This window comes from Eublepharis macularius, chromosome 2, assembly GCF_028583425.1.
Source record: "Eublepharis macularius isolate TG4126 chromosome 2, MPM_Emac_v1.0, whole genome shotgun sequence".
Taxonomy (NCBI): Eukaryota; Metazoa; Chordata; class Lepidosauria; order Squamata; family Eublepharidae; genus Eublepharis; species Eublepharis macularius.
The window spans coordinates 60,360,808-60,382,636 of NC_072791.1; the positions used below are offsets into that span (position 1 = coordinate 60,360,808).

The following is a 21,829-nucleotide window of genomic DNA, read 5'->3' on the forward strand; positions in this document are numbered from 1 at the left end:
TTTCATAGAATCTTGACATTATCCTCTTATGCTGTACAAAAAGTGACCATAAAGGAAGAAAAGTTCCAGAAATTCTGTATATACAAACACAAACACACACACATACTCACTTCTGTAATTTTTATTAAATCTACTGATATATGAAATAAATGAAACAGACCTCTACATTGGCAGTGAATGAAACAGAAGAGAAGTATAACATGATGATACATAGGGAAAGGAGATAATAGAGAAATATATGCAATGCAAAGAGAAAGGAGAGATGCAGAAACACATATAGATTTTGTTGATTCATGAGAGGGGAATGCCAGACTTCTAACTGCAAGAAAATGGGAAAGAACCTCATGTATCTGTTACATTATTTAGGTGTGTAGAAATATAAAATTGCCCATTGTCTAACACTGAAATTGTTGGGGGTTTTTTAAAGGGAGAAAGAAAGAAAAGCTAGAAGAAACACATTAGAAATGCATTTGAAGATGCCCAAGAGACTAATTCCTTGCTAATATATTTGTCAATTTTATTTCACAAGTTTTAAGTCCATCAGTATAAAGTGACAATGTGTAAAACATTGACTTATTTTCATGAGTGCACCACTTACTGGGAGAGCCTGTTAGTCAAAACAATCTACAAAAATGTTTGCTATAGAAGTTTCCTACAGCCTCTCATAGAAAATTTGGTTCTCAAACCTTTGATGTGTTAGGTGCCCTGTTAAGATCAGGCCCAAATAGTGATAAGCACATTTATAAACATATCCACATTTGTATATGTCCCATATTTAGATTTAATCACACAGACCTACAGAAGCTGTATAATGAATCATATTTGACAGCCCATTGATTTTTCAAAATTTTACACATCCTTTTTTCTATCTGAACCTGATAATTTACTGTGCATCATGTTCTGAACTGAGGAATTTTAAAAGAAGCAACTATACTGTGCAAGGATAGGACTGGTGTATGCTTCACAGAGACTAATATTATATTGTAATTGTATGTTATACTTCTACTACAGCAGGGCTTCCTGTATTATTGGAGTTCTGCTCTGTAACTTACTTACCATTAGGATTAATCCATCCTCAGTATCTACATTTTCTACAATTTATTGGGTAGTGTCTTACAACTCAAAGCCTTTCCAGCTTGTCATTTTTTAACATATGTAAATATGTAGTTGTTACTCATTATTTATATGGTCCTCTTCCATCAAGGCAGTTCTTGCACAAGAAACAAATATTGTGAATTACAAACACTGGTCAAATCCACATTACTCATTCCAAGTCGCATGTTCCCCGCATTCCCCACGCAATCCTGAGTGCCGGTCACATTACCTCATTAAACAGACGCATTTCATTCGCATTTCTCCCGAATATGTGGTCACAGGTTTTCAACGGGAGTTTCATGGTGCCCGTGAACGGGCCAATGCGCAATTTACACGTTTTTTTTAAAAACCACCCCCCTTCCTGTCTCTCCGGCCGTTCCAAGAGTTCCTATTGGCTGATTCAACTTGCAAGTGCTCCGTAGTCTGCAAAAGACTGTTTTTGACTTCATAGCATTGGATTTATTGATTATGCTGTTTCTGAATCAAATCTGGTAGTTTGAAAAATCATTTTGGGGTGAATCCATCCTCAGAACGGACTCGCGAAACTTCCTTTTTAACTGTTTTTTATTTTTTTAATTTTATATTACTGTAATATCAAAATTACGAAATATCGAAATAATGACACTCCAAGGAAGTGAAATTTCAGTAAAATTCAGGCACTGAACTGTCCTACATAGGAAATGCCCACGAAAGCTTCCCACATGCTTCCAAATTTCCAAAAAAGAAATGGGAGAGAGCCATCAGTGCTGTCAGTGGGGGAAAGAGAGGCATCATTATCTTCAATGATGTTTCTTTATAAGGCAAGATCGAAATAACGGAAAAGTGTGCTAAAAAAAATTTAAAAAATGGGCGGGAAAAAGGTCCCACCCAAAAAAGCGGTTTTCGAGCGGCCGTGTGACCGGAGGGACACGCGAGAAAGACGGATTGGAAGCAGGAATGTGAACGAAGAGGAAAAAATCGCGGATTGGAGGCAAACGGAAGATATCCGATAAACATGCGGGTAATGGGTGAATGTGGATTCGACCACTGCATTCTCTATCCCCAACTGACCACAGCAAATATGTGGAAGGTATTTGTGTAGCTGTTATGAGTTCCTCCTGAATATTGTGTATGATATGAATGATAATGTTACACACAAACATCTCTGCATAATTTTTAGACTTTTCAATACTTTATTTCATTTTATAAAACTATTTAGAAGCTGAATGTTCTTCTACTTAGCTACCACAGGGCAATACAATTTATCTACCTTTAAAAAAAAAAAGGTAAACAGAGAATAGTGTGCCCTTTACTGACACAATTGCTCAAATCTTCATCTGCCTCATGCTTTCATTTCATAAAATATATTTTATTTTATTCGTTGTTTGATGACTATTAGAGTCTCATCCAGTCTAGGAATACATATTTTCAATTCTCAGTTGAATAAATTTAAGTATAGGTATCCACTAGCAACAAAGCTACCTTCTCTTTACTGTGGTTATTATCCTTATTCAACAGTTATATGCATAGATGCAAGCTTACATGCAGTTACCCTTCTCGGTTATGCCTGGGCATGCAAATAGGTGCTGAGCAAAGGGGAAAATGTCTGCACACATGGTTTTTTGGAGCTCATCCACTTGTACTTCATCCAATTCAATATACACCATTATGTGCCAAAAATGCACTTCTCCTATCTGCAATGGACAAATGTGTTGGTTTCTGCATAAGAGAATCAATGGATACAAACTGAACATGAGAAATCACAACATCCAAAAACTAGTGGGGGAACATTTTAATCTCCCTGGAGAGTCACTGTTCCACGAAAAAAATTTCAAACAATATATAGTGTGATAGTGCTGACTTAGAATCCACCATGAAATTAAACACTACATGTCATCCTGGTTTAAACAGAAATTTGGATTTCCTTCTTTACTAATAACTCTTTAATAACACTACAGGACCCACTGTTTAGAATTTTTTAAACAATTATTTACTTCACTAGCAACAAAGCTCGTTGTGGGAGAAAAATACAATGGGATTTAGAAAGGGGAGGGTGGGCAGGCAAGCATTCCCTCCTCCTCCATCACTGATCCCGGCCAGATGAAGGTGGGGGTGGGCATTGCCGCCTTCTTTGAGCCTGATCCCGGCCGGGTGAATGGGGGCGGAGTGGGCATTGCCTCCTGCTCCGCACCTGATCCAAGCTGGGTGAAGGAGGGGGGGACCTGCTGCCTGCTCTGCATCTGATTCCAGCAGGTTGAACCAGCAGTCATTGCCTCCTGCTCCGTGCCTGATCCCAGCTGGGTGAATGGGGGGCAAACATTGCCTCCTGCTCCACACCTGATCCCAGCTGGGTGAAGGAGGGGACGGGCATTGCCGCCTGCTCTGTGCCTGATTCCAGCAGGTTGAACTGGGGGGGGGGTGGGCATTGCCTCCTGCTCCACACCTGATTCAGGCTGGATGAAGGGGGGATGGCATTGCCTCATGCTCCATTCCTGATCCTGGCTGGGTGAAGAGGGTGGGCATTGTAACCTTCTCCTCGCCTGATCCTGGCTGGGTGAAGGGGGGGTGAGCATTGCCACCTGCTCCGCTCCTGATACCAGCTGAGTGAAGGCGGGGGTGGCATTGCCACCTGCTCTGCATCTGATCCCAGCTGGGTGAAGGTGGCCATTGACATAGCCACCTGCTCCTCTCCTGATATCAGCTGGCTGAAGGCGGGGGGCGGGCGTTGCCACCTGATCTATGCCTGATCCCAACAGAGTGAAGGTGGGTGTGGGTGTTGCCACCTGCTCTGCTCCTGATACCACTTGGGTGATGGAGGGGTGTGGGCATTGCCACCTGGACCTTTCCATCACCTACCCGGGATCAGGAGCGACTGGGTGATGGCGGGTGAAGAGGGGAGCGGGCATTGCCACCTTCCTTGCTCCTGATCCAAACTGGGTGAAGGCAGAGGGCAAGTATTGCCCTCTGCTCCATGCCTGATCCCAGCTTGGTAAAGAGTGGGCATGCATTGCCACCTGCTCTGTGCCTTATCCCAGCTGGGTGAGGGCGGCGGGTGGGCATTGCCACTTGCTTCACTCCTGATCCCAGCTGGGTGAAGGGGGGATGGGCCTTGCCATCTGCTTTGCCTCTAATCCCACCTGGGTGAAGGTGAGGGGTGGGCATTGCCACCTGCTTCGCTCCTGATCCCGGCCTGGGCTTCCCGACATGACATGCTCTCTGGAAGTCTGGCTGCCTTATCTGGGCTTCCCTCCACAGTAGCACCCTACTTTACAATTTTTCTTATCTATTTGAACTTCTGGGCTCTCTTTTATCATCCATTATGTATAACTGTTAATTCTGTTGATTTATGAGGATTCACACCTAACCTCTTTACCTCAGCTCCTCCCCTTTACATAAAAAGCCCTACACTTGCAAGATTCATAATGGAATTCACACCAAATCTATCTGCTTTAACCCCCTCCTCCATAAACTTTCCCATAAGAGAAATTTCCAGCAAGATCTTCCTTTCATATTTTTGAAGAAACGAGGTGTGTTTCACAAAACCTCATTTTGAAATAAATGTTGTTAGATTTTAAGGTGCTACTGGACTTCCTGGAGGAGCAACCCCTCTTGCCAGATTAATGCTCTGATAGCCCAACATTACAGTTTGGGGGGACAGAGATCACTGACTTCAGGCACTACTTTCCCTTCTCTTTTCAAATGACTAATTAGTATTGTCATAATTAAAAGTTCCATTCATGTGCTAAAGAAGTAGACCATTGAGTGAGCAAGTTGCATCTCTGAGATTCTCTTGTCTTAGCACTGACAAGCAGGGCTTAAAACCCACAAATGCTTATGCTACAACAAATTTGCTCAACTTTAATGTGCCATGAGACACAGACCTTAGTGGAATTTGAGGGGATGAGTGGGGACTTTTTAGGACTATTGTGCAAAACCAAAAAGTATTTGAGGCATGCATTCATCAGTTGTTGATAGAAACCCTAAATAATTTACCTGAAAAGAAAAACATTGCCTGAAGAGGGGGGACCGGGAAAAATACGAATGTTGTTTGACAGAATATTAGTCATTTTAAACAATTAAATGTACATTCATGTGTGTTACAGATTTTGAAATAACACAAAGATGTTTAATAGATTCCCCTCAGTGGCCATCTATCATTTACTGCAGCAATTCTCAGCTCTTGGTACAGAGTATATAAGAACAAAACCAGTGTTTACTTATAACAGTTTTAAACATTACTTGGCCCCAAAATTCCCTAGAAAAGGTCAGCATGGGTGAAGGGCTTGGTTTCTATAAGCAATCCTGTCATTCAGGCAAACAGCAGTGATTCACTCACAGGAGAGGGAAAAATGGCTCTATTGTTGGACTTATTGACTCCAGGGAGGGCTGCTACTCTATTATTACCATAGAGTGCTCACAACCTGAGCTCTGTGTTGGTCCACTTAAAATTACTATTTGCCGTGAAGGATTGGCAAAGCAATTCTTAAAATGATGGGGTGAAAGTAGGAGAAGCTCCATCAGGAGCTTTTCTTTTCCTTTGAGGAGGAATGAGCAGTACATGATTCTTTCTGAGCCTGACCCATTTATTACCTTTTGTTCAGTTGTCTTTATTAACATATTAACTGACTAGATTGCTTTTAGAAATAAATGCATTTCATTAGGTAATTATATCACAATAGCCTCTTATTAGGAAGAAAGCAATATTCAACCCAAACACTTAAAATACATACAACCTGATGGACACGGTATATGTGATATAAGACTATACAGTGTACAGTATAGATATACACAAGGGCCTATAAATGCAAGAGCATTTGTGCAAATTACATACCCGAGGGAGCTTTTGCTTATTTGGGTCTTTTTTGGAGTCATTTTTTTAAAAAGAAATAAACAAAATGCATTTAATTAACCAGATGCCAACATTATTTTCTTGTAACAGTTTCCTACACTTGGTTAATATCCATGCCTTACGGATTTTGTATAATTGTTCATATGCAATGATGATGTTTAAAACATAATGGCTCGCGATTGAGCAAAAGCAATGGAAGTGGTATCCCTACAGAGTTTACTTCTAAATTATTTATACACCCAACACTTCCACATAATGGCAGTTTTGAACTCAACCAAACAAAGCAAACTGCACAATAAAGAGAAGAGGGGAAGAGAGTACAGGAGAATTCTTTTAGAACACTGGGGGGCAGGGGGAGAAGGTAGCCATGTTTTCCTTAGCAAAATTTTTAAAAACCGTAAAGTTTTTTAAATTGAGAACAACGAAAATAACACAACACCATATGCGAGTTTTTGTGTTTTTCAGAGCTCTTCATCAGACTGGATGTTAAAAAAGGCAAGAGGGAATGCTCTCTCTCAGGCCTCTGCGTGAGCATCTTGTATAGGATATTGCACAGGATATTTGCTAAGAAATGATTCTATACAGGATGTGGGTGAAGAGAGTCCTTCTGACCATGGCTTCTGATATCTTTTTCTACACGCCCACCCCCTCCTCATTTGTTTGTTTTAATTGAAGAGCTCTGGAGAACTTGAAAGCTCATACCATGTGTTATCTAATTTTTGGTCAGTTTTAATAAAAAAATATTACATGGCTTTTGTTTCTGGACTTAGAACACTGGTATCTAGAAAGACAAAGAAAGAAAACTAACCAGAATTTGTTTTCTCTGAAATCCACAAGAGGCTTGCAATCAGATAGCATCAAAGCTATATGGGGCTGTGTCACCTTGCTTATGGATTTAAACATCACAGTTTTACCTGCCTATATTCTCTGTCACATCTAAAAATAAAGGAATGTAAACTTTATTTTTCTTCTCCAAGTTTGCTTATTGTCTTTGAAATCCCTTCCGCACCAAAGCGTTAGATGTCAAGAGGGTGCAAATGAAAAGTCAATACTGGGGCTGTTATGTCATATTACATCCCTAAGGCTATAGAGCTGGGTTTGTTGAGTGTTCAGGGTTGCCTTTTGTTTTTGCAGCTTCAGTATTGTGCATTCTGCCTGCACACCTGCCTTTGCTATGAGCTGTACAATGACTTTTCGTATTACAAATAAATTCAAGAGAAAAGGACATCGTTTGGATTTTTCTGTTGCTTAATTCTAGAGTTTTCCCTTCACAAGTCAACCCTGGAAAATTAATCACAAAATGTTGAATATACACCTCCTAACATGTTACCCTTTTTGCGTGTGTGTGTATACAGAAAGGAGAACTCTATATTATGATTGTTTTCATAGGCTTTCATTCTTTTTTGAGCTTCACCTTAACGTATCCAAAAGAAAAGGGGTTTTTTTTGCCTTTTCATGCCCATGTAGTAAGGAATCATTGGCTTTCTCAGAAGTGTGCATATCCAGACTTGTATTTGTAGAATTCTAGTAATTTTGATTCATTACATCATAAAACTCAAACAACAAATTGATCAATAATCCCTTATTTATTCAGATACAGGTTTTTTGCTAGATATACTAATACATTTTTATAAAATAGCATTATGCTTATCATGTGTAAAAGCAAACATATTAGATGTCATTTCCACAAAGTTTCAAATATATTATATTAGGAAGTTTCAAAAGCATTATTTAAGGGAATTTCAGCTTGTCCTCACATAATCACTAGGGTGACATATTATTTCTCCTCTGCTTCCATTAGCAGAGGAGAGTGTTAAGCTGTATATTCTTACCTCCTCACACACGCACACTTTGCATGTGTATGAGCTTTTGTTAAGAATGAAGTGCTTACATCTGCATTCATGTACAAAAACTTGTATACATAAAGCAGGACACACAAATACGTGAAGCTGCTCTACACTGAGGCAGACTTTCCACAACCACATCTTAAAGTTCTACATGTGTTATACCATCTCATGAACCAGCCATTAAAAAGAAACCACAGATCTATACAATAGATTAGCAGCAGGAGAAGTGTGAAGTAGATGCTTGTACTTTGGAGAGTGACAGTAATAGAAAAGAGAAGAAAATGATCATCATGTTGTCCCAGACAACCCTTCCAAATAAGATGCACGACAACCATAAATAGGTTTAACTACTTTATTAAATGGCTGATCAACATTACAATTACTAATCCTAATGCTTAAGGGTGGGATGCACTCGGCAGCCTCTCCCAGCTATCTCTAGTTGGAACAATACAATCCTGACTTCCAACTCAGTCAGCAATTTATTTCCAGCTTTGTTTATCCTCACCTGCATGTTAACTATGCTTATTTATTTATTTACTTTATTAATATCTCATCTTTTCTCTCCAACAGGAACCCAAACATCAATCTCCTCTCCTCCATTTCATTCCTCCTGTGAGGTAGGTTAGGCAGAGAGATTGTCACTGGCCCTAGGTCACCCAGTGTGTTTCCATCACAGAACAGAGATTCAAACCTGGGGCTCCTAGATCCTAGACTGCCAGTGTTTGACTGAGACCAATTGTTACATTGTGCAGGGTAGGGAGGTGGATGGAATGCACTTTCCTTGCGGAAACCTCCCTTAGATGAAGGATTCCCTGGAAAGCACTCTGGTAACCAACTGTTGGTACTCAGGTACCATCTGAGAACATCTAGATGAACCCACTGAGAAGGAGCCCTTCTAGTACAGTACTAGAAGAACCAAGTGAAAATCCTGGAAAATATACCTACTATGCAGCACCAGTGTGATCTGGCTCATAGGGAAGAGATTCAGAAAAACACCCCAGAGTAATATATTGTACTATTGAAGCCAAGAAAATGTCTTTGTAGAATAGATTATTATAGAAAAAGGGGAGGAGATAGTGGTTGGATTGAAAAGTAGGAAAGGGGATAAAATACAAAACAGTGAAAGAGTACACTATCACACATAGTCTCTTGAATAAATAGTAATAATAATAATATTTAAGAGCCCTGTGGTGCAGAGTGGTAAGCAGCAGTACTGCAGCCCAAGCTCTGCTCTTGAACTGAGTTGGATCCTGGTGGAAGCCAGGTTCAAGTAGCCGGCTCAAGGTTGACTCAGCCTTCCATCCTTCCGAGGTTGGTAAAATGAGTACTCAGTTTCCTGGGGGTAAAGTGTAGATGACTGGGGAAGGCAATGGCAAACCACCCCATAACAAAAAGTCTTCCAAGAAAATGTTGTGATGCGACATCCCCCCATGGGTCAGTAATGACTCGGTGCTTGCACCTTTACGCTAATAATATTTGATTTATATACTGCCCTTCAGGACAACTTAACAGCCACTCAGAGCAGTTTTCAAAGTATGTTAATTTTTATCCCCATAACAATCACCCTGTGAGGTGAGTGGGGCTGAGAGAGCTCTGGAAGAGCTGTGACTGTCCCAAGGTCACCCAGCTGGCTTCGTGACTTCAAGTGGAGGATCAAACCCTGTTCTCCAGATTAAAATCCCAGCACTCTTAACCACTACACCAAACTGTTTTAACTCTGCTTCAACACCATCCCTTAACATGCCATAAGACAACTAAAGTTTTGTTGGATGATGCTGAGTCCTTGAGGTAGGGTTGCCAGGGCCCTCGTGGGAATTGGGGATTCGGTGCCCTGGCTCCTGAGAAAAATAAAAAATGGCAGTTGGGCCAACGATATGGCATCACTTCTGAAGAAAACCTGCAGGTGACATCGGTCCTCTCTAGGGATACAGTGATTCCTAGAAAGGCATGACATCACTTCTGTGTTTTCCTGGAAGTTGCCCCCATCTTGTTTCCCCCATCCCTGGTCTCCTGCTGGCAGCCAGGGTTGTGCCTGTCAACCCAACCCTGAGGAGTGTCTATTCTAACCACCCCACTGTAGTGTTGCAGACCCTTGCCTTACAGGTATTGATTGAACAAATAATGAAGCAGGTCTGGAGTTTGCTTGTACTAGTTATTTTTCCAGTTAAGTTCTCTCTGGTACATCCTGGAAACAGATAATTTTCCACAGCTGAATGGAAGTCCGGATAAATCTCTCTAAAAAGTACATTGTTTGAAGGATTTATTTCTGTGGGTACATTTTTAAGCATGGAAAAAGCGACCCCTTCTGCCGCCAGCCTGGCTGTGGGGCGGGGGGTCGTCATTTGCCTCCTCGGAAGGAGGAAGAGAAGGCGCGCTTTCCCCGGACATACGGGGATTGCGCGGGGGCGGAGCTTGCTAGCCGTTAGGCTGCTCCGCTCCCCCGCCGGCGTCAGTCGCCCGGGAAAGAGCTCGGCGAGTGGGTCGCTGCGAGCTCTGCCTAGGCGGCCGTGCAGGAGCTCGTCGGCGGTGCGGAGGCCTCGGCGGCGGCGCGTCTGTGGTGCGGCAGCCTCGGCAGCGGATCGGCGGCAGCTGTGGAGGCTTTTCGGCGGCGGCCCCGTCGGAGGTCCTCGCGGCGCGGCGGAGGCCGCGGCGTTTGCCTCGGTGGCGGTCCCGGCGGCAATTTTCTGGGCGGCTGTTGGCCTTTGCCCGGAGGGATCGCGGCGGGGGCCGTGTTTGTCGGCGCGGGCGGCTGCCTTTTCTCGGCCAGGGATCGCAGCGGGGTTGGCGGCCGGGAGTGGGGGTGCAGTGGTTGCTAGAGTCAGGCCTGCCCGTGCTTCCTTGCTCCATAGGCCCTTCTACGCCTTGCGGGTGGTGTTGTTTGAAGGGGGTGTTGGGGTAGTCGTCTTTGCCCCCCCCCGCTTTCTTCCCTTAACCCCCCCCCCCGGTTGCCTGGTTACAGGGCGGCCATTTTGAGGGGCCTTTCCCAGTCTGCTGAATCGGGTGGCCATTTTGAAGCCGTGAGTCAGGGTGGCTCCCTCCTTTGGTATTCCCTGATACCCATTGGCTATCCGGCCACAGTGCCTTTTGGCTGGCTGGGTGCGTTAGGACACTTTATAAGACTGTTGCTTGGGGCACAGGGCTGGCCATGCCTCCTAAGAAAGGTAGTGGCCCTTCTAAGGGTAAACAGCGAGCTAAACGTCCGCCCCCTAAACGGCCCCCTCCTGTTATTTCTTCATCTGAGGATGAGGCCGATGTTTTGGGGCAGGAGGACATCCTGCGTCGGCTGCAGGCCCTTGAGTCGGCCAAGGGGGTGCCTGCTCCTTCGGGGGACGGTGGAGGTAGGAAGAGGTCTAGGCGCCTGGCCTCCAGGGATGCGGTGAACAGAGAAATTCTTATGCGTTTATCTGTTTTGGAAGGTTCAGCGACAGGTGCGGCTGGCTCTGCTCAGATGTCTTCGACTCAGGAAGTTGGTGCAGCGGCTGACGAAGCTGATCAGGGAGCTGAAGTGGTTGCGGCACCCGTGGCCTTGGCGGTGGAGCCTGAAGAGGACCTTGGTAAGGCTGCACCTACACAAACAGGATTCCCCTGGCCTTGGGGGTCCTGTGGTCAAGGGCCTCTTGGTGGAGCTCAGGGTGCTAGCTCGGGGGTTCCCCCCCAGTTCTCCCCAGCTTGGCCTCCTCTAGCGCAGCCACATTGGTCAGGTCAGGGTTTTGGAGCTGCTTCGCTGCCCTCATCTGTACCTTCGGCAAACCTGGCAGGTGGGCAGCCTTTTGGCTGGCCTGGGATGATGGCTGGTCCGTGGGGGTATTACCCGTTTCCAGCTTTGGCGTACGGCAATGTTCCTTTTAGTGCCCTGCCATTTGGCGATGTAGCCCTTCCCCTGGGTGATCACCTGACACAAGCGACACGTGATAAGATATTGAAAGGGGACTATGTGGACGTCTTTTCCCTTCTCTTCAGAGAGCTGGAGAAGAAGGACAAAGACGATTTGGATGACCGTGACAAAGAAAGGCTAAAGCGTAGGAAGGTCGATAGAACCTGGGGCAATTGGCTCCCTGGGTTCTTGATTTATGCGGGGGTGTTAGCGAGGGCACAGCCACATAAGGCGGCTCCTTTGTTCCAGTATTTAGATATTATTTACAAAGGATATACGGGCTTCCTTGGAGGGGCATGGATGCAATACGACGAGGAATTCCGTATGCGTGCTGCCATGAATCCGGCCCTTCCCTGGGATCGCATTCATCAGCAATTGTGGCTTTCGGTGATGTCCCCTGCGAGGCCTAGTGTGGGTGACCGGTCAGACAGCGGTCATATTGTTCAGCGCTCTTCCTCAACCCCCAGCACCCGCGCTAACGCGGGGCAGCAGGTTCAACCCCGGCTGCTGTGCTGGGAGTTCGCCTTTAAAGGAGGCTGCAGCCGTAAACCCTGTAGGTTTAGGCACGAGTGCCCGTCCTGTTCAGGCCCCCACTCCTACACGGCCTGTCCCAAGTCCCGACAGGGCTCTGGAGGTAGGAAGTTCGGTGGATCAGGCGGTGGTAGCCAGCAGTCTGCTGGTAAAGGGCCCCAGTCCAATAAGACTGAGGGTCCTTGAGGGACTGTTACGGGCTTATCCCAAGGCTCGTGAGGCCCGGTATCTGTTGCAGGGGTTTACTTATGGTTTTCGGATCCCAGTTGTTGGTCCTCGTTCCTCTTTTCATTCGGATAATTTGCGTTCAGTGTTAGGTAAGGAAGACATTGTTAGAGCTAAGATTCAGAAGGAGTGTGCGGAAGGGAGAGTTTTGGGCCCTTTCGATTCTCCACCAGTTCCTAGGTTGAGGGTTTCCCCGTTAGGGGTAGTTCCCAAGAAAGCGGCAGGGGAATTTAGTTTAATTCATCACCTGTCGTTCCCTAAGGGTAAGTCAGTCAACGATGCGATCCCAGAGCATCTTTGTTCTGTCAAATATACTTCGTTTGATCAGGCGGTTAAGATGGTACGCAAGTGTGGGGTGGGGGCGGAGCTCGCTAAATGCGATATTAAGTCTGCCTTTAGACTGCTCCCAGTGCACCCAGAGGACTTTGAGCTCCTCGGGTTTGCTTTTGACGGAAAGTTTTTCATGGATCGCGCCTTACCGATGGGGTGCTCCATCTCTTGTGCTGCCTTTGAGACTTTCAGCTCCTTTCTTGAATGGGAGGTACGGCGCCGGGCGCATTGTCGCGACACGGCGCACTATTTAGATGATTTTTTGTTTTGTGGGCCGGTGGGGTCTGGACGGTGCGCCCACCTGCTGGACACCTTCATTAATATGGCTGAGGAGCTGGGGGTGCCATTGGCACATGAGAAGACGGAGGGGCCTTCGCAGGTTCTCACATTTCTGGGAATAGAAATTGATACGGTTAGACAGTGTTTCAGGCTTCCCTTGGTAAAGGTTCAGGACCTTAGGGCCAGGCTTCAGGAGTTTAGGGGAAAGCGTAAGGTCACGCTCCTTGAGCTCCAGCAAGTAGTGGGGCATTTGAATTTTGCCTGTAAGGCGGTCGCCCCGGGCAGGCCCTTTTTAAGGCGACTTTGCGATGCAATGTCGCCCTTGAAGGCCCCTCACCATCGCTTGAGGCTTAGTACGGGCATTCAGGAGGACTTGCAGGTTTGGTCGGACTTCCTAGCCAGCTTTAACGGGGTTACGTTCTGGCGGGACGATTTATTACTTGAAGCGGAGCTTCAGGTTATGTCCGACGCCTCCGGTTCTTTGGGTTTTGGGATCTATTTTAGGAAACATTGGTGTGTGGGTCAGTGGCCTAGTGAGTGGCATAGGTGGGGTCTTGTCAGGGACCTTACGTTCTTGGAATTTTTTCCAATTCTGGTAGCCGTGTTTTTGTGGGGACGTGAGTTTTCCAACCAGACTGTGCATTTCTGGTGTGATAACCAGGCTGTGGTACAAGTGGTTAATTCATTGACCTCTAGGTCCCCTAGGGTTATGAAGCTCGTTCGAGCCTTCACCCTTCTTTGCCTCCATTGGAACATATTGTTTAAGGCCAGACATGTTCCAGGGGTGGATAATGAGGTGGCGGACGCATTGTCTCGCCTACAGATGGATCGTTTCAGGCGGCTTGCCCCGGAGGCGGACCCCCATCCAGTGCAGATGCCGCAGGAACTTTGGCTGCTTGGGAGTCCGAGGCATTCAGGGCCATCTGGCTTGCAGTGGCCCCGAGCACCAGGAGAGCCTACAACAGAGCGGTAGGACAGTTTACAGGGTTCAGAGACAGGCTTAGCTTGCAGCAGCGCTGGCCTATCCCGGTTTCGCACTTGATGCGCTTTTGTGTGCATCAGAAGTTGCGGGGTCTTGCGGTTAAGTCGATTCGGGGTCAGCTTGCAGCGTTGGCGTATGTAAGCAAGGCACGGGGGTTCCCTGAGGCCACGGGGGACTTCCGTGTGCGGAAGATGTTGGAAGGTTGGTCCAGGGAAGCAGGGGCTCGAGTTGACACCAGGGAGCCTATTTCTCCCTCGGTGCTCAAGGGGCTTTTTGCGGTATGGGCCGAGGTTTGCAGTTCTGGGTATGAGACGCGGCTGTTTCACGCGGCGGCATTGACCGCGTTCTTTGGGGCATTTCGCATTAGTGAATTAGTGGCTCGGTCCAGTTTGGACCGGTCTGACCGTGCTCTTTTGGTTAGTGATTTACAGTGGGACGGGGATGCAGTCATTATTAAGTTACGTCAATCCAAGACGGATCAGTGGCGTAAAGGGGTTGTTATTCGGCTGGGGCCTTGCGCAGATGGAGAGTTGTGCCCGGTGAGGGCTCTCCGACGCTTCCTTCGGGTGCGGGGCAAGGAACAAGGGCTTTTGTTCAGGCACGGCGATGGTCGGCCTTTAACGCGCTATCAGTTCTGGGCAGTTACCCAGAGAGCCCTTGATCGGCTGGGTTTGAAGGGAGTTAAATTCGCGACACATTCTTTCAGGATTGGGGCGGCTTCCACGGCGGCCGCAATGGGTTACTCGGCTGTAGCCATCCAAAGAGTTGGCAGGTGGCGTTCTTCAGCGTATCGGGCTTATGTTAGGCCCTTGTCTAAATTTTAAGCCATTACTAATTGAATTTTCTTTAGGTGCTGTGTCCTGCCGAGAGAAGCAAAGAATTCTGATCTGCGGGCACAGTATGGTTTTCTGGGCGGCCCACCAAGCACGGAGGACGAGGATTGGGTCGCAGTTGGGTCTGAGTGACTGGGCCCGGGTTGAGTGGCAGGGCCGTCGGGGCCTTCGGTGGCCCGGCCTGCTGCCTTTGTTATTTGGCCGGAGGAGTGGCCTCCCGCCCCACGTGTTAGTCATTCACCTAGGTGGGAATGATCTGGGGCTCATGCAAGGCAGGGCATTGTCCTTGCAAGTTAAACAGGACCTGCAGTTCATTCTTCGGCGGTGGCCTGGTGTTCTCATTATTTGGTCCGCCATGTTGCCTCGGCGGGTTTGGCGGGAGGCCTTGCACCGTCCGGCTATTGAAAGGGCTCGAATGAAGGCCAATAGGGCTATTCAAAAGGCTTTGGGTGAAGGGTTGGGTATTTACTTACCTCACCCTCGGATCAGGGCCACTTTTGCCGACCTCTACCGAGGTGACGGGGTACACCTTTCGGCGTCCGGCAACGAGGTGTTTTTAGATGACTTGCGGCAGGGGCTTCGGCTGGCCTTAAGCCATCTCTGGGGCGCCAGGGCCTAAGCAGAGGCTTGGCCTGGCGTTGGCAGGATAGAATTGGGAAATAGGGAGCGGGCCGGTGAGCACCCTTGGCGCTTCTCCATTTTGGGGAAGAGGGGTCTGCCTGAAGCGGATGGTACTGCTTGTGACGGCTGCCATGCTGCATGGGCAGACTGCCTTGGGGAACCCTGTGTGCAAGTCCTACCTCACTGCTGTACGGCTGAGGTGTGGGAGCTTGATTGGGGGAACCAAATTTGCCTGGCTGTCCAGGTAGCTGCCATCCGGTGGATGGCTTAAGCCTGGGGCTTCGGGGCTCGCCCAGACAGGTCGAGGCGGAGGTCCAAGGTGCGACCACGTGGCTCGTCCTGTACCGCTAGTTTGCCCTTGCCGCAGTTTGATAGTTATGGTTATAAATATTGTTATCTTAATAAAAGTGGCCCTTAGTACCAAACAGTGACGTCTGTCTCTTCATTCCGACTGGGGTGGCAAAGCGACCCCTTCTGCCGCCAGCCTGGCTGTGGGGCGGGGGGTCGTCATTTGCCTCCTCGGAAGGAGGAAGAGAAGGCGCGCTTTCCCCGGACATACGGGGATTGCGCGGGGGCGGAGCTTGCTAGCCGTTAGGCTGCTCCGCTCCCCCGCCGGCGTCAGTCGCCCGGGAAAGAGCTCGGCCCACCCTCCTCTCCCTGTATCGGTGCAGGATTAGCCGGTTGCTGTAGTCAGAGCCAGGTAGGAATTTTTTCCTCCGGTCACCTAATTGGCCCGGGTCCGGAGGTTTTTCGCCTACCTTGTACCGATATTGTGGTTGAGGTGATTGGCACGGTGGCGCTGTTTAGATAAATCATTTTGGCAGGATAGAATTGGGAAATAGGGAGCGGGCCGGTGAGCACCCTTGGCGCTTCTCCATTTTGGGGAAGAGGGGTCTGCCTGAAGCGGATGGTACTGCTTGTGACGGCTGCCATGCTGCATGGGCAGACTGCCTTGGGGAACCCTGTGTGCAAGTCCTACCTCACTGCTGTACGGCTGAGGTGTGGGAGCTTGATTGGGGGAACCAAATTTGCCTGGCTGTCCAGGTAGCTGCCATCCGGTGGATGGCTTAAGCCTGGGGCTTCGGGGCTCGCCCAGACAGGTCGAGGCGGAGGTCCAAGGTGCGACCACGTGGCTCGTCCTGTACCGCTAGTTTGCCCTTGCCGCAGTTTGATAGTTATGGTTATAAATATTGTTATCTTAATAAAAGTGGCCCTTAGTACCAAACAGTGACGTCTGTCTCTTCATTCCGACTGGGGTGGCAAACGTTCATACCAGCAGAGCTGACAAATTGGGAAGTTTTGATATGGTCATGAGGATTTCACATAATTGAACATATATAAGACAGCTACACCCTGAATAAATCTGAATCTCTCACACCTGGCTTGTGTGAGACTAACCTTTCTGAAAGCATTTTGGTGAGATTAGTTTTAAATTTAAGAGGATAAAGGATGATGACATGTACACATATCTGTTGTGGCCCCCAAATGTACCTGCTGGTTGCCAGCACTGCCAACTCTAGCTTGGTCCTCCTTCACTAATCTTGTAACTATCCATACAGGCCCACTGTGACCAGATGCCTGTACAAAGCACTGAGCATTTTTGTTCACATTTACATAAACTGTCCCAGTATTAAATGTAGGTGTGATGGATTTCACTTTTTAAAAGTCTGGAACCTTTACAGTCCCAAGAACAGCCAATTAGCTGTGAGGCCTTTGCTATGTTTTTCGCTGATAAAATAGCACGGATATGCTCTGATCTAGATGCTAACTGCAATACAAATGAGATAGAAGAAATGCTTAATACAAATGAGATAGAAGAAATGCTGCTTAATAAACCATCTAACTTATATTTAGACTGCTTTGAACCAATTACGATAACAGACCTTAACAGGATCCTGGCATCTATGAAAGCCACTACGTGTGCACTTGATCCTTGCCCATCTTGGCTGTTATAATAAAGATCAGATAAGTAAAACCTTTAGGAGAACACATTCTCAGCTATGGATTTGGGTGTCATCAATATGCAGATGACACCCAACTCTGTATCTCACTATCCAGGTCCCCGCAAGATGCAGTAGAAATCTTAGATCGCTGCCTGACAGCCGTGGTGAAATGGCTGAACAATAACAAATTGAAATTAAACCCAGACAAGACCAAAGTGATGTTTATTGGGAAGTCAGATATTCTGAAAGACGCTTTTGCTGGAGTTCATCTGACCCTTGTAGAGTTGGTTAAGAGCCTAGGGGTTATACTGGATCCAGTGCTACTACTAGAAAAACAAGTTAATGCAGCTTCAAAAAATGCTTTCTACAATCTCACTCTAGCCTGAAAGATGGCTTCTTATCTTGACACAGCCAGCCTGGCCACCTGGATCCATGCTATGGTAACATCAAAACTTGACTATTGTAATGCACTATATATTGGTCTTCCATCTAAGTTAACTAGGGGGCTTCAATTGGTGCAAAATGCTGCAGGACAACTGTTAGCAGGAGCAAGCAGGAGCATGAACATCACTCACATCCTGCAGTCACTCCATTGGCTACCTATCAGTTACCATGCTCAGTTCAAGGTATTGGTTATTGCATACAAACTTCTTCATGGCCTTGGCCCGACATACCTATGGGACCGCCTCCCTCCCTATGTCCCTCCACGGCAGCTTCACTCATCTGAACAGGGTCTCTTGCAGGTGCCAGCCTGCACATGGGCAAAATCAACTTTAGCCTGTACACTGGCTTTCTCTGTGGTGCCCCCTACCTTATGGAACAGCCTGCCTGAGGAGGTCAGGAGAGCTCCCACACTCTTGGCTTTCCACAAACAATGCAAAACTGATTTATTCAAAAAGGCGTTTTTACTCAGATAGGAGGGCGGTATTGTAGGGAGGGGGTCTCGGATGTTTTGCCAATGAGTTGGGAACCATGGGCTCCACCATTATGTTGCTTTACATATTATCTGTTGCTTTGAATATGTACTCATATATACTGCTTGTGCTTCATGTTATCTAATGTCAATCCTAGAATGGATTATGTTCTGTTTCAGCAATCCTTCAACCCTAGCTAATGCTATGTCTCTGTAAACTTATATTCATCTACCCTATAATAAATAAATAAACAAACAAACAAATAAATAAATAAATGCTGTACAAACAGCTGAAGGACTCTTAAGGGTTATTCCCTCACAGATACAGAGACCTTTGAGTGACAGGCTACTCCAAGGAACCTGATGGGGTAGCATGAGCTGGAAAGAGGATGGGTTTTTTTTTTTTCAATCCTAGCTGAGAGGAATTGAATGTGAACAGTTGGGAGATGGAGTCCTAGGTGAGAGCAGTTTAATACCAACAGGAGAACTGGGGGAAAGTTGGCAAGAAAGTTTGAGAAGTAGGTGCAGACTCCCATTTGGGCCAAAAGAGGGATAGATCTAAGGAAAGGAGACTTTCCTTACCCAGTTAAACAGGGAGGTAGCTCAGGAGAGTGAAGAGATCTCAGGTCAGTTGTGGTTAGAAACTGCCTTTTCGAGACCTTCAGTCGAAAACTGAAGGAAAGGTGTTGGAAGAGAAGGGTTTGGGGTATGAGGAAGAGAGTACCAGCATTCTTAAACCCAAAAGATACAGAGAATACCAAAAAAAAAAGTGTACCAGGGTGTTTGGGGAAAACAAAGGAACAAAAGTATCTAAATTCTTAAGTATCTGTGAAGAGCATAAGAACTAAAGTCTGAGCATGTGCTCATATAAATATAATATAAATGCTGAATTACCTCAGAAATTTTCAAACCCTGATTTCACCTGAACTTCCCCCTCTAAAATAAATAAAATAGTTATTTTTGAATTTTAAAAAAGCATCTGGTGCCATTTCTGCTGTTTGAGAACAAAGAAGAGGGAAGAGGAAGAGGGAGTAGGGTTCCTTCTACATTATACACTGAAACCTGGTGGAGGATGTTCACTTGCTACACTGTTTCTATCATACTAAGCATTACCTTTTCTTTTACAACATCAACACATCTTTGTGAGACAGTATGATATCAACTGCACTTTAAAATTGTTTGTCTGATCAGTGTGCAAAGTTTCCAGAAAAGAAGAAAATATACATATGCAGTAGTTTCAGACAACAGGAGAAACTTTTCCAATCTAATGTAATCAAATATCATCTAATCTATATATAGTCATTTGTTTTAAAAGGTTGACTCTCACTGCAGAGTTTCAGCCCTGAGAGAGCATAATACATTATATAGAAATTTGTCAACACAACTACCCCCTTTTCCTTCTGTTTCTATTCAAAATTGTGATGGCTTTAGGCTCCACAGCAGCTACCATTACTGAAGAACTAGTTTACAATCAATCTAATTCTCAATCTGGCCAAATCAAAGGATACTTAAATCCAGAGACTGGATCCATGAACAGAGAAGCCAAATCTTTCTACAAACCTGAAAACTGTCTCAGTTTTGCAGAAAAATCTGAAATAAAATAAAATAAAACATTTTAAAAAACAACTATAAAAGGAGCACTTGTATCTTTAAGAAATAGATGCCCTCAGGGGTCATTGCTAAGCAACCACAACAGTTTTGCTACCATTTCAGGCTTGATTTCTGTCAGTAAAAAGCAGGTGAAGGACAGGTCCCTTGCCAAGGATGTTTTGACCTTTGAGGGAGGAGTCATTGGTGCCATGCCTTGCAGCAACAACTGAGCAACTTGATATCATATGATTTGCATGACTCATTCAAGAATGGTTGCTTGCTATTATTCAGCAGCAGCCACCTCACAAAAACCAGTGTAGTGTAGTGGTTAGAAGTTCAGACTAGGACCTCAAATCCCCATTCTGCTGGGAAAAGTCACTCAGTGACTTTGGGCCAGTCACACATTTTCAGCCTAACCTACCCCAAACAGTCTAACCTGCCTGCCCCCTCCCCCTGTGAGGATGAAATGGAGGTAAGGATGTGAGCTGATTTGGGTCTCCATTACAGAGAAAGGCAGGGACTAAATGAAGCAATTAATAAATATTGCAGAAGATGGGGGGCACATAAAATGCAAGTTTGTGGGTGGGAAGAAGTGAAATAATAGGGAAGGGTGAGTATATGGTGCCTGCTAAAAGGAAAGAATGAGGAATAAGTATAGGGAGGAATATACAGGGAGGAAATGAGAACCACAAGTCCTTGCAGGTTGTCCACTGTTCAACCGGGTCTGGCCTGGCAACTAGCACCATGCAACTGGGCCATAGTTTTTCTGGGTAGAGGCTGCCAGGGGTGGGGAAGACAGGAAAACTGAAGATGGAGGGGGGGGGGTGGCAGATAAAAGTAGAGTGGCTGGTGGTTGAGAAGGAGAGAAGGAAGCAGGAAAGGGGGGAGAGCTTTTCAGAAAAAGGGAAGAGGAAATAGTGGAGAAGGGGAAATTAGATGCCCCTGTTACTCCTAGCAGGTTTCTGTTTGTTTGTTATATTATCCAGACAGAGTTTTCCAAAAGTCTCTTAAAACATAATTTCTATATAGGTTAATTATTATCCCCACATTTGAGAATTATAATCTTCTATAAATAGCCTGATCAAAGCACATATTTTCTTGCAAGCTAAAAATAACTTGGTTTCAGTTTTGATTATCAAAAGAATGTCACCCTGGAAGACAAACAGCTTTCCTCTATATTTGAATTGGTTGGGTTATTTAACATCCAATTTTTTTGTAACAAAAACAAAGCTTTTCTGTCTTCAGTTCTTTCTCTCTTTGTGCTGAGAATCTGCATATTGTATCTGAAGGATACAAACCTTCAGAGAAATGAGGAAGTCTTAAGAGAGTTCCTTACCATCTCCCCCTTTCTGTTTTAGCCTACTGCAACTTCCAAAAGAAGACAGGGAACCATCGCGAACAACATGGGCTGCAGCATGAAAGGGAAATTGGTACCCACATAAACATATACAAAGCATTTGTCCTTTATGGAGTCTGCTTTAAGAGGGTGGGGAGGATAGGTTAATTGCTGCTGATTCCCCCTTCTTGCTGCAGCTTTCTGTGCCACTTCCTGAGTTGTCTGTGGGGGTCTCCCAATATCTGCAAGCAGCTGTTATGAGGGCACAGGGTACTGCACTGGGAAGGCGAATATGGCAAAGATGTCATCCACAAATGGTCCTTAGTCAGAACTTCATGTTTATCTTGCAACCGAGTTTCTTACATTCTTTACTAAAATAGTTGCATTATTATACTTAATACAAAAGACAACAAAGGAAACCTGTGAGGACTTGCAGACAGGAATCTTATCTTCCTACCAGCTGGTTATCCTTAGAGATGCGCACAAACCACAAAAAAATGGAACCATGAGGTTTGTGGGTTTTCACGAACCAGGAACCACGAACGGGCATGAACTGGGACAAGTTTACGAACCAGTTTGTGGTTCATGGGGTTTAAATGCCC

At 45.8% G+C, this 21,829-nt stretch overlaps 2 protein-coding genes across 10 annotated transcripts in view; one reads left to right on the forward strand and one right to left on the reverse strand.

The window, feature by feature from the left end:
• MEIS2 (Meis homeobox 2) overlaps nucleotides 1-21,829 on the reverse strand; it is a 311,133-nt gene that overhangs the window by 32,687 nt on the left and 256,617 nt on the right. The gene's annotated exons all lie outside the window — the stretch shown is intronic.
• LOC129324008 (uncharacterized) lies at nucleotides 11,191-16,691 on the forward strand. The gene is made up of 2 exons (XM_054970951.1): nucleotides 11,191-11,324; nucleotides 14,842-16,691. Exons 1-2 carry the CDS (start codon nucleotides 11,219-11,221, stop codon nucleotides 15,441-15,443), a joined length of 708 nt encoding a protein of 235 aa, XP_054826926.1. The 5' UTR covers nucleotides 11,191-11,218; the 3' UTR covers nucleotides 15,444-16,691.